Source organism: Panicum virgatum, chromosome 4K (assembly GCF_016808335.1).
Source record: "Panicum virgatum strain AP13 chromosome 4K, P.virgatum_v5, whole genome shotgun sequence".
Lineage (NCBI taxonomy): Eukaryota > Viridiplantae > Streptophyta > Magnoliopsida > Poales > Poaceae > Panicum > Panicum virgatum.
The window spans coordinates 46,363,568-46,379,605 of record NC_053139.1 but is presented as its reverse complement, the minus strand read 5'-3'; the positions used below and the strand labels follow the sequence as shown (position 1 = coordinate 46,379,605).

Sequence of the window (16,038 nt, the reverse complement as noted above, 5' to 3'; positions counted from 1 at the left end):
GGCTTTGGACCGCGGAACGACGATTTAGGCACGGACTGCAGGCCGATGCGACTTGCAAGCTCTGTGACCAGGAAGACAAAACTTGCGATCACCTTCTTTTCTGCTGTCCCTTTTGAGGGCAAGTCTGGTGGGGGATCCTGCACAAGGTCGGGTTCCAAGATATTTCACCACAAGCGGGCATGTCGCTCTCGGACTGGTGGATTCACCTTCGCCTGCAGCTTCGGAAGGACGAGCGGAAAGGCTTTGATTCTCTCTTTGCCTTGATCGCTTGGCAGCTGTGGAAAGAGCCCAATGCACGGACCTTCTGTGGTGTTGCTCTGCAGCCGTCCATGGTCCTTCGGCTCATCCAGCTCGAGGGGGAGAACTGGATCGCGGCTGGAGCCAAGAATCTCGGTTGTCTCTGTCTTGTCTCTCTCTCTTGCCCCATGCGTGGTTGTAATGCTCAAAACTCTTTTCTTCTTACACTGTGTTCGGCTGGCCAACAAAGGGCTGCTCTTGACTGGAGGTGTTCCAGCTAGTGGCAGCAGACAAGCAGGCCGACTGCTGATTGCAGCCGTGCACTGTAGCAGCTGGCGTGCAGCAGCTGTGGCTGTTAGAATTCTTGGCGCCAACTAAGATGCTCACTTGCGACAAATCTGGTGTGCATACAACAAGTCATTTATGTTCAGTACATCCATACCAACAGATCACCAAAGCAGTCAACAGGAGATTACAATACATAATTTAAGTTCATTACAGCCATCGAGCAGCCGTGCTGCTGATTTCAGGTCTCAAGTTTGAATTCAAATGTTGGTGCCAAGTGAGGTGCTCACTTGCCTCAAATTAGTTAGCAATCACCAGTTGTATCATCATGTATTCATATAACCGAATGAAGGTCAGCCAATTACCAAATTACCAAGTGGTTGTGCATTATGCACTACAGTCACAAATCCAAACTTCATGAACCCCTCCGTACCAAAATAAGCCAACACACAGGCACATCCAACTTCATGAAACCGTAGGGACCAAAATAAACATTGTCCTGTGCTTCTCCTTCATTCCAGGTTCCACCGCAGATCATCTGAGCCTGGTTCACAAATTTGTCGGCAGAAAAAAGAATCATACATTTGTTCATATTTTACCAACATCAAAATCCGAATCTTTTTTGTAAACTCACATACCCGAACCCCATGACTCCAAGTCCAGTAGTAATCCAATCACGGAGAGTTGCCATGTCATCTTCCGCATTTGACTCAACCCACTGATTGGAATACTGACTTATTGGAATACTGACTTATTGGAGGTACCAGCATCGGACCGACTGTCGATGACCGTGCATTCTCATCCCGTACAAAGTTATGCAGTGCAAAACATGACACAATAATTTCACATTGCTTCTCCGTAGGATAGTTTGGCATACCTTTCAACATTTGCCACTTATTTTTGGCGACCCCAAATGTCCTTTCAACCACATTACGCAGTTTCGAATGATGGTAGTTGAACAACTCTTGCAAATGCTCAGGACCCCTATATTTGAACTCCTTCCAGTACCTGTTGTGGCGATGGGGTCCCAAATACCCACGCTCTTTGGCATACCCTGAGTCCACCAAATAATATCTTCCTATGTACAGAAACCAAATGCACATGTTACTCAATTGCATTCGTACAACGACAAGTCTCTACTAGGTTTTCGTTAAGGAAACCAACCTGGTGGTGGGTGAGGGAATGTTCGAGCCGTCCACCCCTCCCTTAGCACCGCCATGTCGTGCACAGCTCCCGCCATCCCCACTCCAATAAATGTGAACCTCATGTCAAAGTCAACTACAGCTAAAACATTATGGCTTGGCCAACCTTTCCTGTTGAGGTAATCATCATGTGACCTCCGAGAGACACACACAGGTACGTGTGTTCCATCTATAGCGCCTATGCATCCGTGGAACAAAGGTAAGTACGTCCGCAAAGCACTTCCCCGAACTTATGGCTTACTGTTCCCAATGCCCTACGAGGTCTTTCTTTCACCTGTCGCATGCATTGCTTGTGCCCGCATGCCCATAGAAACATTCCTAAAGCCTCTATGGACCCGAACTCTTGAGTAGACTGCAGCCCATGGTTGACAACTAGAATTTTATGCAGCTTATGAAATGTCTCGCTGTTCATACCTACAAATAAACGAACCTAGATCAGAATAAGCTAAAATATTCCAAAAGTTTTTGAAGCTGGGATTACACCTAAATGCATTTGGGAAAGGATACTTACGGAAATTCTCATAGCATCTCCATGGGTCCCTCAAACTAGCTTCCACCCATTCTCGCCCAGTAGCCTCGTGCACTTCGAAGGCCACAGGTGCCGCTTGCATTTGGCTATCGCCGTTGCATTAGGATTTTCGGCCGCATATGCTGCCACAGCAGCAGCACAAGTAGCCAAATCCAAGAAAGTGTTGCTTGAATCACTTGAAGCATCACTTGCCCCTTCATCTGCCATTGGTTATGCCCCCCGATGCTGTTTTCTATCTCCTAGTTGTCCTTCACAAACCTGGAAACATCAAACATCAATCAGTTCACCAATACAACCCCACAGTTATTTGCAAATGATGCGCAAAGAATTCTAATTGAGTATAAGTGTAAGAGACAAATGCAGCGATACATGAAATCAATTTGAACAAAGTAAACAAACCAAATTCAGTAACTGCAACCAAGGTGAAGGAAGCTAAACTAGTACAGATTGATAACATAAGCAACATTATTACAAGCATTGTTCATCTGTCCCATAAAATACACTAAAACAACTGCAACCGTCAAGCCAACTGCTTGGCGATACACGATAGATGCTACTGTAGCTTTCCATTGGTCCACGTCCAGTCGATCCATTTGATGCGGTTCTCTGGGTCTTGCAAGCTCTTGAACAACGTACGGCAAACCGACTTCCTGAATAGATCCATTGCTTTGAAGTGCAGCTCGGACCCCTCCTGAACACCGTCTTGTCTCAGTATTTCCATGCATTCGGCAACATCGATCTGCTCACGGGTACGATCACGAGCACTCCGTTCTTGTATGCATTCAGTTAGCTGCCTCATGTAGTCCTCTGTACTGCAACTCTTTTTCTTGGGTGGGCTGTCAACCTCTGTCTCCACGGCCGCTCTTTTGTTTGACGAGCCAGCGGGTGCATCATTTGGGGGGCTGACTGAATCTGCAATACCTCCGGCACACATGAATGATCCCCTGTCTTTGGGGGAACCGTACAGCCAGAGCAGCTGCTCTAGGTAAGGAGGTGGTGCACCAGGCGCCTGAGCGTCGTCATCTTGGGTATCCTGCATGGCAAAGATGGTTAGCAAACTTAGATGGGCCTCATGCGAATTGTGGCACAGAACAAATGAGTTCTTATCTGAAGGGAAGCACCTGATTATCGAGAGCATTCTCGATGTCATCTATAGCCTCCAGCAACTCTTGATCAGCCGCAACCCCTCCCGTAGTCTTGTCACGACCTAGGCCAGTGTACTTTTGCAGATCCATCCACCTCTTGAATCTTTTTTTCAATGTTTGCAGCTTGTTGCTCATCTGCTTATCAGTAAATCAACCGCCGAGTTCTCTGAATTTCTTATGCACGTTACGCCACCCGTCTGTAGTTAACCCTTCTTTGTTCCAGTTGAATTTGTTCTCCTTCTCGTCAATGCAGAGGTCAAGGAACAAGGAGGTACTGGCCGGGTCCCAATGGCAACGGTTCATCTGTTTGCAAATACATTGCATAGGTTTCGTATTTGTGGATGCAATAGTGCTTGGGTAGCTGAAAAACAGTGTATTGAAAGGACCGGGAACTTGCCTTGACTCTGTGTTTTCCTTTTCTTGCACGCAGGTTGTAGTGCCTAGCTCGAGGCGGGGAGCACGATGCTGTAGACAACGGTGCCAGCGTATGGGCTGAAGCAAACCTAGCAAATCAGGACTCCTGCAGACACAATGAGGTGTTTGAAAAAGTTAGTCACACGCTTAATTCAGAAATTCAATCAGCTCTGTAAGATAGTAAACAGCAAAACCGCTGACTTGACAACAAAATGTTACATGATCCCACAGCTAAAGTAATGTTATGCTAATTCAGTAGCACAGCATGACATTACAAGGTACTTGTTCTATTCGTCAACATGAATAAGTGTATCCCATATGCTTAGCAAATAATGAATTTATGCTACATTTGTAAAAGCAATGGCAAGAAAATACAAAACATAAGCTGTCAATCAGAACAAAATATGAGCTGCAAGTGCATTCATGACCTTCCACAATATAATTGATATGCAAAATTTGTGCAACAAAAGAGGCCAGCAATTCTAGCGCAGACAAGAAACAGAGCAACCTAAAAAGCTAAGCTACACAGGACTCAAGATTGAACTCTCCACGATTGAAAATTTCATCGATCTGACGTGGAATCATATCCCACCTACACCGAATCCGGCGATTGCTACCAAAACCAACCCAAATAAATCCTAGTGCCAAGCTGTCACGAAACCACTCAAAACCCTAGCTTATGCCGACATCACAACCACCAACTACGAAATTAACTCCAGGATCTGGAACCTCTGAACCCGGCAGCACCACGCCCAGATCCGCCAATCAGGACGCTCAGACCACCGCCCTGCGGCCCCGAGCGGAGCCTGCCAGTTCCAGTTCGCCGATGGCCAACGCCGCGCCCACCAGCTATGCAGCACCCAGCGACCGAACGTGCCGCGCGCGAAGCGACCGGCGGCCCGCGCGAGCGCCCTATCAGCGGCGCCGCCGGCTAAAGCATGTAAATCCAATAAGGGGAACATAGGATCCGAAGCCTCGAGAGGCCGCTACCTACCTCCCCCGCCGCGGATCGAACCGAATCGAATCGGAACGGAATGAGCATAGCAAGCAATCAACGAGCCAAGCCGTGGATGGACGGGCGCAAGGATGCTCACCTCGGCGGCGGGGCGGAGATCTGGAGAGCGCGACGGCGAGCCGGGGCCGGCGCACAATTAGGTCGTGAGGTGTTGCGGGGAACGGCGGCTAGGCGATGGAGGGAGGGAGGCGGGCAGGTCGAGGGAGGCCGGAAGATCTGAGGGAGGCGTGCAGCACTCGGCCGGTCTGAGCTGCCGCGCCAAAGACGGTGGCCGCCGGGACCCTGGATGCCCGCCACTGTCGTGGGCGGGACCCCGGAACCTTGGCGACCGACCCGACTCTGGTTGTGTGGAGGCTTGTGGTAGACGAGGGAGGACGCGGTGGTGCCGAATCGTCCCCTTCCGGCGAGGAATAGTCCGGCCCCGACTCGATCTGGCCGCTGCAGGCCGCGGAGAGGAGGGAGGGAGGCTGACGGCGTGAAGGGGCGGCGGGAACGACGGCGGCGCAGAGTGGGCGAGAGGGAGATCGAACCCTACCAGGCTTGGGCAACGGAACGAGAGAGGGGGGGGGGGGGGGGGGGGGGGGGGGGGGGGGAGGAAGGAGGAAGGCCACTGTCAGGTTTACACTTTACACTAGCCGAACGGCTGCAGCCCACCAGCCGAACGGCTGCAGCTGCTAAGCCCAACCCGAATCAGCCGAAGCAACTGGTTTCAACCCAGCGGAACACGGTGTTAATACAATGATGCACAGCTCTCCTATATATTCGAGAGAAAAAATTCTGTCTGCATGACAAAGCAATATAATGTCTGATTGTGATTGCTTATCGGAGTGTAATCTAAATTGGTCAGTTACATTGTTAACAAAACGCGGCTTTCCGTTCCTTGAATATGGAGGGCAAGTGAAGGTGTTGTGGAACATGTTTTGCTTTGTTCATTGATATTTTTGTGCTTTTTTGTATCATAATTATCTGAGACTCTTGTGTTTTGTTAGAATGGCAAAGAGAGAGAACAATGATCTTTTACATGTACCAGCTAAGAAACACAAAGTTCCTAGCAGAACGTTGATCTGTCACATGGTTGACGATATACATATGAAATATCTCCTGGACAAATCACATGGACAGTTTTCTGGTTTGAAATTTGTTATTTTTATATCTCACAAATGAAGTCGAGTTTGGACAAGATATTTTACAAGATTGTATATCATCATATCATCTAGATGTATGATTTTTTGATGAATTTATACAACTTTTTGCCGTGGTTTGCACGGGTTTTCACGAAGTTGTGATTTGCATCAGATATGTTCCCTATATAAATAGGTGGAAAGATTCAATTAGGTCAAACATATTGCTTAGTGGCATATTTAAACTCAAACTTCATGTGGAAAAGGATGGTATAATAAATGAGCTGCGTAATTGTTGGAGATAGTTGGTGGATGAGTTGAGATAGTTCAATAAAATATTTTTTTGCTTAGATTATAACTTCTATTCTTATATGATAATAATCTTAGACTGCAGGTTCCTTGTGTGACATGCTGGCATGTCCTTGTGTGCCCTCGCTCGGCCGCTCGTGTTCCAGTGACCTGCCCACATCGCCAAAAAGTTTAAGGATCGCTGGCACGTCCGCTTCCGCGTATACTCTCCAGCCTGGCCACGGTCTTTCTTTTAACATTGCAACTAATACTCCGACGCGGGCAGCTGACAACGTGTAGTTTAAGTCCTATATTAATTAAGCGTCGTCTGCATTTTTAAAAACCCACTACATGGTGCACGCAGGGCATCTCATAATGCAGCAGAAGCGGCGAGACGCGCCACCCGACCTAGTTTGCATAGTAGTTTTTGCAGTGCCCGCAGGCATTGCAGAGGCAACTTGTTTTTTTAAAAAAAAAAGTAAAGAGAAAATAAAAAGAAAGCGAAGGGATCGGAAGGAATACAGCTTGGCGTAGCAGCACCCTTTTTTTTATAAGAAGCTTAGCAGCACTTAATTGTACCTATGGTAGGGCTGGGAGGCCACGGGCCAGCATTTCGTGCTTATCCAAGCAGATCTATCGACCGGGGCCAACAAATAGACTGACGGCCGGACAGGCGGGGACAGCTACAGCCTGCATGTGGATGCCAGATCTCGTATGCATCATCATCATTATATTGAGTTTTGAAAATTAATTGATTACAATGTCAAGTGCAAGGTCGCAATAGAAATATAATTTTAATGAAATATATGCTCAGCCACGATTGCAAAAAAAAAAAGACCGGAACTTAGTTTTCTTATTAGCTAGCGGGCGGGCGCCGCTAGCAGGGGCGGCGAACAGTTCATGACATCTAAATATCTAATACTTTCACATGAGCTTACAAATAGTTATGTACTTCGAACGACGTTTTCCTCGCATCCTCTCTTTTTTTTGCACATTATTTCTCTTCCAGGCCCAGTCAACCGGCTCTTATACTATCTCGAAACGAAGGAAGCAAAGAAGATGAAGAGATCAGTCGACTGATCATCGCCTCAGACCTTGGAACGTTTTCTGCAGCCATCATCAGGGAGGGCGACGAACACAAGACCTGACAGCGGACAGATAATCATCAGGCCACACAATGTGCCATGTTAAATTTGTTGCCTTGCAAAATCCCTAGTAGAAGGAACGGGATTTCTAACTATCACTCGGGTAAAAATCTGATACGTGCGTCAGTCCATTTTTTCTGTTCCATCCCTTGACCCATTCGTTCGATCCTCTTGTGCAGGCCAGTTTTTGCGGACCTCTTGTTTGGCGAAGATGTCAAGATAACGGGATCACGGGAAGACCGGTCCAGTTTTGTACATTCAAGGTGTGTTTGAGGTGAAATGCATTATCCAAATTTGCATGAATTTCTTGTATTGTTAAGATCATATTAAATGGTACAATCTCTTTGCCTCATATCAACTCAATCTTGTGCTCTCGTAATATTAATATTTTCTTGTCTGCTTTTTATTTGGATGAATATGTTGCCTATTTTAGTCAAGTTCAATATTAAAGTCACATGGTGTTGTATATTCTGGTGAAATCAAATTAATGAAATAGTTTCTGATATTTTGTAAGCCTAATGTATTTTAAAAAAATAATAATATAGACCCATACGCACATGCGCTTTTTGAGCGCATCCACCCCTATGAATACACTCACATAATCTTACCCCTACGATCACCTTTAAAAGATTGAGCTAGAATAACTTGAGATCGATGAGTCACCACAGGCACCTCTCTATGGAGGGTATTCACCTAGCACTGTATTAATAGATTTTTGATTCTTACAATAAATCTTGAAAATTATGGGCACTACTCGTATCGAGTCGAGAACTCAATCTAGGTGGCAGGTACCTTGCTAGCCGAGTTGCGCTCAAATTACAAGTCCAATGCAAGTTATGTTTTAGTATTGTAAATTTCTATTTTTTTTCTATATTTTTAAGTATGAGTCATGTTCATGTCACGGTCTTTCTTAATCTTTTGATAAGAAATCCTTCTGCTTTGTAACTGATGGGTCTGTTTTATATGTAGGAGTGGGGTTGTTTTTTGAGTGATTTGTAGCCAAATTTTCAACCGATTCATACCTCAGAAGATCAGTTGGCTAAATTGAGTGATTTTTATCCTATCGTCACTTGTTTTTTTTTTGGCAATTGTCAATGCTACGCGGACTCATTCTATCGACTCTAAAAATTGAGTGATGATGTTGCGTCTTTTACTCGATTACCATGTAGTAGTTCCCACAAAGGAACAACAACCTAAATTTACTCTGCCATTTTATTTATTTATTCATTTTTCTCAAGGGGAATGCAGAGTCATGTGAAAGAGATGTTACTGACTTTCTTGCAAACGAGGATTTCAAGCACGCAACATAGCACGACAAATTGGTTTTTGAGTGGTTTCCTCTCCCTTGTACTCAATCGATTTCTTATTGTCCAGACTTGTTGCTTTTCCGATTGGAAAAGATGGATCTAACACTCATTTTTGCTTTTCTGCATAGCATTGACGTGTCGCAATCTTATTGGTGCTAAAAGTGATTGATAGCTGAAAAAAATCACTATACAACAGCTCTCCCAATCAAAAAGGAAAAACACGCTTGTATTGTATACGGACCCCCATAAGAGTCCACCCCTCAACGAGTTTTTTAAAGTTAGCATATAAAATACTGTATGACCCTTTCTCTAGTTTCTCTGAAGGACGCAAAAATTAAAAAGCCGCGGAGAATCCAAGATTTAGAGTTTAGAAAGTCACATGAAGTTGTACATGTCAGATGATGGTGAGTGGGAGGCTAACAGCTTTGGCTTTGTTAGTTTGTTGGACCACATACCTATCGTCCGTTACATAAACTTGTACGTAAAGGATAAGAGCTGGTATTAGCTACTCCTAGCAGGCTGCACACGAAGCTGAACCAGTCGTCGATCGAGCGCGTAATTAGATTCCGTTTGGATCCAAATGTTAATATCTAAAAAAAATACTAAATTTTAATTCTAACCTGTCTAAATGAAAGTACAGATGGAATAAACTATATCTTAATTAATATCTAAAAAAATTTAGTACGCGTATATAAATACTAATATGTGCTAAAATTTAATACTCAATTTAATCCATCAAAATAGATCCTCTATGATCTGATGATGATCTCTCGGCTGTCGCACGTGCTACGTAGTATGGCAGGCCCAGGCGTGGTTTGCAAGCCGTTCCGTACTCTACTCCCTTTTCCTCTTGTTTTATTCCTTGTTTATGACATTTATTATTGTATTATATATCCGTTTGTTAGTGTCATGCAAGCCGTTCCGTAGTATGACATTTATATATCCTTTTTTATGCCTATATGCTGAGGACGCTGCAGTGTTTCTGAATCCTATCAAGGAAGAAGTGTAAGCGGTTGCCGATATTTTGCAGATTTTTGGGCAGGCTTCAGGGCTAAAAATAAATCTCAGCAAGTGTGCAGTATTCCCGATAAGATGTGACAACATCAACTTGGAGGAGGTAATGGAGGGTTTCTTTTGCTCGATCAAAGATTTTCCCTGTTCTTACTTGGGCTTGCCTCTGCACACACGCGAGCTGCGACGTGTTGACATCCAGCCACTGATAGACAAGGTGGCAAATCGTCTGCCTGCGTGGAAGGGACGATTTATGAATAGGGCTGGTCGGCTCAAGTTACTGAACACGGTGCTCTCATCCCTCCCAGTGTATTTTCTAACAGCTTTTCATCCGAAGAAATGGCTACTTCAAAAAATTGACAAGATCAAAAGGGGGTTCTTGTGGAAGGGCAGCTCAGTTGCTAGTGGTGGACAATGCCTGGTGGCTTGGGACAAACTTAAAAGACCCAAATCATTGGGGGGACTTGGAGTGCTTGATCTAGAAAAATTTAGCCGGGCTCTGCGCCTTCGCTGGCTCTGGTTTCAGTGGGTCGATCCTGATCGACCCTGGGTGGGTGCGGAGGTCCCGTGTTCTGAAGTGGACAAGCAGTTATTCAGATGCAGCACCTTTGTGACAGTAGGAGATGGTAGAAAAGCTAGTTTCTGGGAATCTACTTGGGCAGATGGTCATGCCCCTAGGGACATTGCCCCTCATTTGTATAAACTGGCATGGAGGAAAAGACTAACGTTAAGGGAAGAAGTGGAGAATCAGACATGGACCAGGGGCTTGTGGAGGATGTCAACAGCAACAGAGGTGGCTGAATTTGTGCTTCTATGGGAGCATGTACAAGCGGTGCAGTTCTTAGAAGTACAAGATGCGATTCGGTGGAAGTGGACTGCAATTGGACTTTATACTTCAAAGTCGGCCTATGACATACAATTTAGTGGCTCCTACTGCACATTTGATTGCAAAGCGATTTGGAGGGCAAAGGCTGAGGGCAAGCACAGGTTCTTTGTTTGGCTCTTGGTTCAGGAGAGGCTACAGACTGCAGATAACTTGCTGATGAAAGGGATAGCTTGTGAACCGATGTGCTGCTTGTGGGATCAGGAATTCGAAACGGCTAAGCATCTCTGTCTGCATTGTTGCTTTGCTCGAGAAGTCTGGCAATTGGTGCAAGAATGGTCTAATGGCCTAATCAGTGTTCCGATGATAGGAATGGAGGTGGAAGATTGGTGGAATTTATCGCTGAAAGCCGCAAGCGCTGAGAACAAAGGGCAAGTCGCCGCGATACTGATCTACACGGTCTGGAATCTCTGGAACGAGCGGAACGAAGGATTTTCCAAGGTGCTTCGCAATCAGCAACTCGAGTTCTAGGTTTGATCAAGGAAGAAATGCTGGTCAGGAGGCATGCGTGTGAGGGCCCAGTGGCCGTTTAGTTCTTTAATGTATCCCGATTGTATGAGTTTGAGTCTTCTAGTTATTTATGTAATCACAATTATTATACGAACTTGCATTCTACTTCTTATATGATCTGGGAGCACTCCTGTCTTTAAGTTAAAAAAAAAGTGTTTTGGGGTTAGCATTTGCATAGTTTATGCAGTGGCCACGGGCATCGCACGGGGCATCTTTTTTGTTAGAAAATAAAGAGAAAATCGACGATGGTGGGCTGGGAGTGGGAGGCCAGAAGGCCAGCGTCTCGCGTTTCCTGTGGCTGCTGGGATGGGACAGCATTACAGCAACAGCAGGCCCCGGTTTAGTTGCGCAATGTAAAAATTTTGAAAAGGCATCTTTCTACATTTGAAGTACTAAATATAGACTAATTACAAAAATAATTACAGAATTCGTCTGTAAGTCGCGAGACGAATCTAATGAGCCTAATTAATCCGTCATTAGAGGTTATTTACTGTAGCATTACTGTAGCAATTTAGCATCTAATTACAGCCTAATTAGGTTCATTAGATTCATCTCGCTATTTACAGACGGCAGTCGCAATGTGTTTTTTATTTCGTCTAGATTTAAATCTCCATGCAGGTGCCGGAAATTTTTTTTTGGAATTTTGGTTTTTGCATCTAAACACGGGCCAGAACTGAGACGGCCGGACAGGTGGACAGCAACAGCATGTGATGGACACACATCCTACCACTCTCGCTTTTCCAAATTAAAAAGTTATAAATTTAATCCTATTTATATAAAAAATTTACTATCAATTATATCTCTACATAGATTTAATATTAACATATATTACATGATTGATTTAGTAATACTTATTTTGTAACATAAATATTGATAATATAGTGTATAAATTTGGTTGAATTTGAAAATATTTGACTCACCGAGAATCGACCGTTGCATTCTTTTGGAGATGGAAGAAGTACGCATCATCATTTCTCACTTAAGAAGAAGAAAAACTAGGTTTAAAATTAATGTTAGTACAATGCGACGTGCAAGGTCGATGAGTCCATCTAGGCGAAGAGCTGCAAACTTTGTAACAATCAGCTGTAGTTTGTTTTAAGGTCAAGGCTAGGTACTCCTTTTCTCATTATTTGAAGGTAAACAACCTTCTCCTCGCAAGATGGCCCTTCAGGGCGTCCGCAGTGGGTGGGCGATTTGCGCCGGCGACTTGGAGGAGAGAGATGAGAACGGCAGACGTTAGGAAGAGGGCGCGTGAGAGAAGTTCCCTCGGCGACTGTGCGAGTTAGCGACGAGCAAGTCGCTAGCGAGCACTGTTTGACACTGTTCATCACTTAAAGAAATCAAATCGCCAACCAAGTCGACGCCCACTTCAGATGCCCTTGTTGTGTGCCCAGCCCTAGACCCAGGTTCTGGAACCAAGCTTTTTCAGGTTCACTGCAGCCATCAAGGGCTGTGTTTAGATCCCTGAAAAAGTTGGAAGAAAAAGTTACATCGGACACTATAGCACACTGTAGCACTTTTTATTTGTTTGTGGTAAATATTGTCCTACCATGACCTAACTAGGCTCAAAAGATTCGTCTCGCAATGTATATCAAAACTATGCAATTAATTTTTTTATTTACTTACATTTAGTACTCCATGTATGGGTCATTTGTTATATTTAATATTTCGATGTGATGGAGATGTGATAGAAAGTTTGGAGTTTTAGTGGGATCTAAACACAGCAGGAGAGGGTTTGGATAGAGTGTCGCCTGCGCTCGTGGAAGGTGTGTCGGAGGGACCCGCCGAAAGCCGCCGGAACGGGTGCGTGACGTTTATAAAACCTGGCGCGCAGGCACGCCCACGGCCCACGCCGACACGCCAAGCCAAGGCTGCTGCAGCGAAAGCAGAGAGCAGCAGCAACCTCCTGCTGCCCGCGCCGGGAGGAGAGCAGGGGAACCGTCGGCGGCGGCGGCGGAGGAGGAGGAGGATGGGGCGTGGACCGGAGCCGGACTCGGAGGATGAGACCAAGCCGACGCTGCTGCAGCGGTGGTCCTCGTCGGTGTGGGCCCTCACCGGCAGCGGGCAGCTGCAGTGGGCGCACAACGAGGCCTGGCGGGCGCACGCCGGCATGGCCTTCGTGCAGGTCGCCTACGGCGGGTACCACGTCCTCACCAAGTCCGTCCTCAACGTCGGCATGAACCAGATCGTCTTCTGCGTCTACCGCGACCTCGTCGCGCTCGCGCTCCTCGCCCCCATCGCCTTCCTCCGCGAGAGGTGCTCCCCGTCCCCGTCCCCGTCCCCTCCCCCTCCCCCTCCCCCTCCCCTACCCAATTCCGGTGCAATTTCCCCCGCTCCGGCAACCAATGAAAAAAAAATCTTTAATTTTCTCTCGTACTCATCCTAGGGGATTCCTCTGCAATTCGAATTTGGTGTGGAGTCAATTCGAGCGAAACTGTCGGTTTAGCTAGCTGAGGATGATAATTTTAATTATTCCCGTAATTTTGGTGTCCCGTTCTTGCAGGAACGTGCGGCGCCCGGTGACCCGTAAGCTGCTTGCGTCGTTTGCTCTCCTGGGCTTCACCGGGTAATTTATCTGCCCGTAGAACAACATCCTCAGTTTTTTTCCTTTTCTTGTTTCCCGTCGCGTAATACTGGAAGTGGAAATGGGTTCATGTCTCTGATGCCTTCCTCCAGGATCTTCGGGAACCAGCTCCTCTTCCTCCTCGGCCTCAGCTTCACCAACGCCTCCTACGCCGCCGCGTTCCAGCCGGCGATACCGGTGTTCACATTCCTCTTGGCCGCAATTGTCGGGTAAGCATCGGTAGCGCTTCTCCTGACTCGGCCACGGTCTCAAACGTCGACTGAATTCTATGCAAATTCTACATATTTTCCCAGTGTTGAGGTGATCAACATCTTCACCAAAGACGGAATTGTCAAGGTTCTTGGCACAGCCGTGTGCGTCTTTGGTGCTGTCCTAATGGTCTTCTACAGAGGCCCATCCTTGATTGGGACGGGAGGCACCGTTGCAGCAGATGGAAATGCTCTCGCCGGCACATGGAGTAGCAATGCCTATTCTGCTCAGTGGTTGACAACAGCCATGCTCGGATATGGTATAGAAACATGGCACCTTGGGGTCTTGTGCCTCATTGGAAATTGCTTCCTGATGGGTGCTTATCTAGTCATTCAGGTAATGCAAACTTTGGAGCTCTAATAGTCAATCATGCTACGTTCTTTTCTTTTTGTTTTACACGAAGATATTATATGGGGGCTCAATGGAATGTCTTTTTTTCGAAGTTTACTTTATTATGTTCAAGATTGATAGAGATTGTTGTCATTTTCTGTTGTCCTACTCCAGGCTCCGGTGCTGATAAAATATCCTGCAAGCTTATCCTTGACTGCTTACTCCTATTCCTTTGCCACCCTGTTTATGGTGTTGACTGGGGTATTTGCTACCAGTGGGCTCCACGAGTGGGCACTGACAACAACCGAGGTCATAGCTATCTTTTATGCTGTAAGTATATAGACTTGACTTGTATGATAATGCTGAGAGCCTGAGATTTAAAAATCTCCTTGGTTATTTATCCACGTTTGTTGCTTGTACCACCAGGGAATTATTGCTTCTTGTCTGAACTATGCGACCATGACTTGGGCAAACAAAATTCTTGGACCCTCTCTAGTCGCCCTGTACAATCCACTCCAGCCAGCATGTTCTACCTTGCTTTCAACTATATTTCTTGGAACCCCAATTTATCTCGGAAGGTCTGATCCAACTCTCGACCCTATAACTGTACCAAGTTGCTGTTTCAACATTGTCTTTTGGTGATTTCTCAAGTTTTGGATCCTTTAAATTCGTGGCTCAGCATGAGTTTATCAAATAATCAGTTGCACATCAGTTTGATACTCTTTCAAGCTAAATGATATTAGTTTTGGTGTTTGATGAATGATGGCATTTTCATGAATCTAGCTGTGGATCTATTGCTTATCTCACTGTGAGATCATCGCCAACTTGTAAATTTTGACCTTGTTTACATCTGCATTTCTACTCTTTTCAGTGTTATCGGGGGACTCTTCATCATCGCTGGTCTTTACCTGGTTACTTGGGCTCGTTACAATGAAGCTCAGAGAGTGCTGACAGCCAGTTATTTGCGACCTCTTCTTGTGGAGGATCTACCAACCTCCAAGGCAGGAAGTTCCTTCAGTGGCTCCATTGATCCCTAGACCCTGGAGGGGTAGATGGATTGGTTCAATTGTTTTTCCTAGGACAGCAGCATCAAATTTATTTCACAGTATTCTTAGTTTAATACATTTCTTGCCTAGAGTCGTCCTCTTCAAGGTATCACGCTTTAAGAAAGCATGCTACTACCATTTCAAGCATTTGAAGTAAGAACCATCCTCAGGAAGACTCGCATGGTACTGAAAAAATCATATCCTGAACATAAGTTGGACATTCTTGCCTGTGGTACCTCGAGTAATTTGCAGCGATCCTTCAGCTTCAATAGTTTTCGTTACAGGTCCAAGGCTAACAGCAGTTGGAACAACCTCACCAATCAAAGGTACTTACCCGCGACGGCTTGACATGTTTGTCACTGTCTTATAATCATTTGTATTTGAACATTCAGAAACATGTATCACTTGTCATTCGTATTGCACAGATTTTGCTAGCATTAGTTTTGCTAACTTGAATTTGTCTTGTGTGCTAGCAGACTATTCTTATAGGCCTGGGGAACTGAAGCTGCAATGCACTTGAGCTACTGTACTTATGGCGAGACAACTGTTCTTCTGTGACAGTACAGTACTCCAATTGATACCGGATTTTTTTCTGTAAAAAATTGGTTATAGTACTCGTGCTGTCCTGTTTGTTGTGTATGTGTTTATCCTCTCTATTTCTAATGTTGTATATGCTTTTCACCGGCTAGCTATATATATGTAAATGATTATGCAGTCAGTTACAAATTGAACTCGCA

The 16,038-nt window shown here is 45.5% G+C and overlaps 2 protein-coding genes and 1 long non-coding RNA gene across 8 annotated transcripts; 1 reads left to right on the top strand and 2 right to left on the bottom strand.

Moving 5' to 3' along the window:
* Positions 1-684: 684 nt before the first annotated feature.
* LOC120704445 lies at positions 685-2,511 on the bottom strand. Of its 3 annotated transcripts, XR_005687551.1 has the most exons (5): positions 2,236-2,511; positions 1,999-2,138; positions 1,687-1,902; positions 1,161-1,600; positions 685-1,066 (listed from the first exon to the last, which is right to left on the bottom strand). It is a non-coding gene; the product is annotated as an uncharacterized LOC120704445 (long non-coding RNA). The 3 variants fall into 3 exon arrangements; XR_005687550.1 differs by having other exon boundaries at positions 1,687-2,138; positions 2,232-2,511; XR_005687549.1 differs by having other exon boundaries at positions 1,687-2,138.
* A 108-nt stretch (positions 2,512-2,619) lies between these two features.
* Positions 2,620-4,491, bottom strand: LOC120704442. The gene is made up of 3 exons (XM_039988836.1): positions 3,796-4,491; positions 3,375-3,701; positions 2,620-3,286 (listed from the first exon to the last, which is right to left on the bottom strand). The coding sequence occupies exons 2-3, from the start codon at positions 3,531-3,533 to the stop codon at positions 2,807-2,809; spliced, it is 639 nt and encodes a 212-aa protein (XP_039844770.1). The 5' UTR covers positions 3,534-3,701; positions 3,796-4,491; the 3' UTR covers positions 2,620-2,806.
* Positions 4,492-12,932: 8,441 nt separating this feature from the next.
* Positions 12,933-16,038, top strand: LOC120704436 (WAT1-related protein At5g45370-like). 4 transcript variants are annotated; one of them, XM_039988829.1, is made up of 9 exons: positions 12,933-13,348; positions 13,596-13,658; positions 13,769-13,885; positions 13,970-14,261; positions 14,430-14,585; positions 14,682-14,833; positions 15,127-15,484; positions 15,586-15,627; positions 15,778-16,038. In XM_039988829.1, exons 1-7 carry the CDS (start codon positions 13,062-13,064, stop codon positions 15,290-15,292), a joined length of 1,233 nt encoding a protein of 410 aa, XP_039844763.1. In that variant the 5' UTR covers positions 12,933-13,061; the 3' UTR covers positions 15,293-15,484; positions 15,586-15,627; positions 15,778-16,038. The 4 variants fall into 4 exon arrangements, with proteins under 4 accessions (XP_039844763.1, XP_039844764.1, XP_039844761.1 ...); XM_039988830.1 differs by having other exon boundaries at positions 15,775-16,038; XM_039988827.1 differs by having other exon boundaries at positions 15,127-15,627.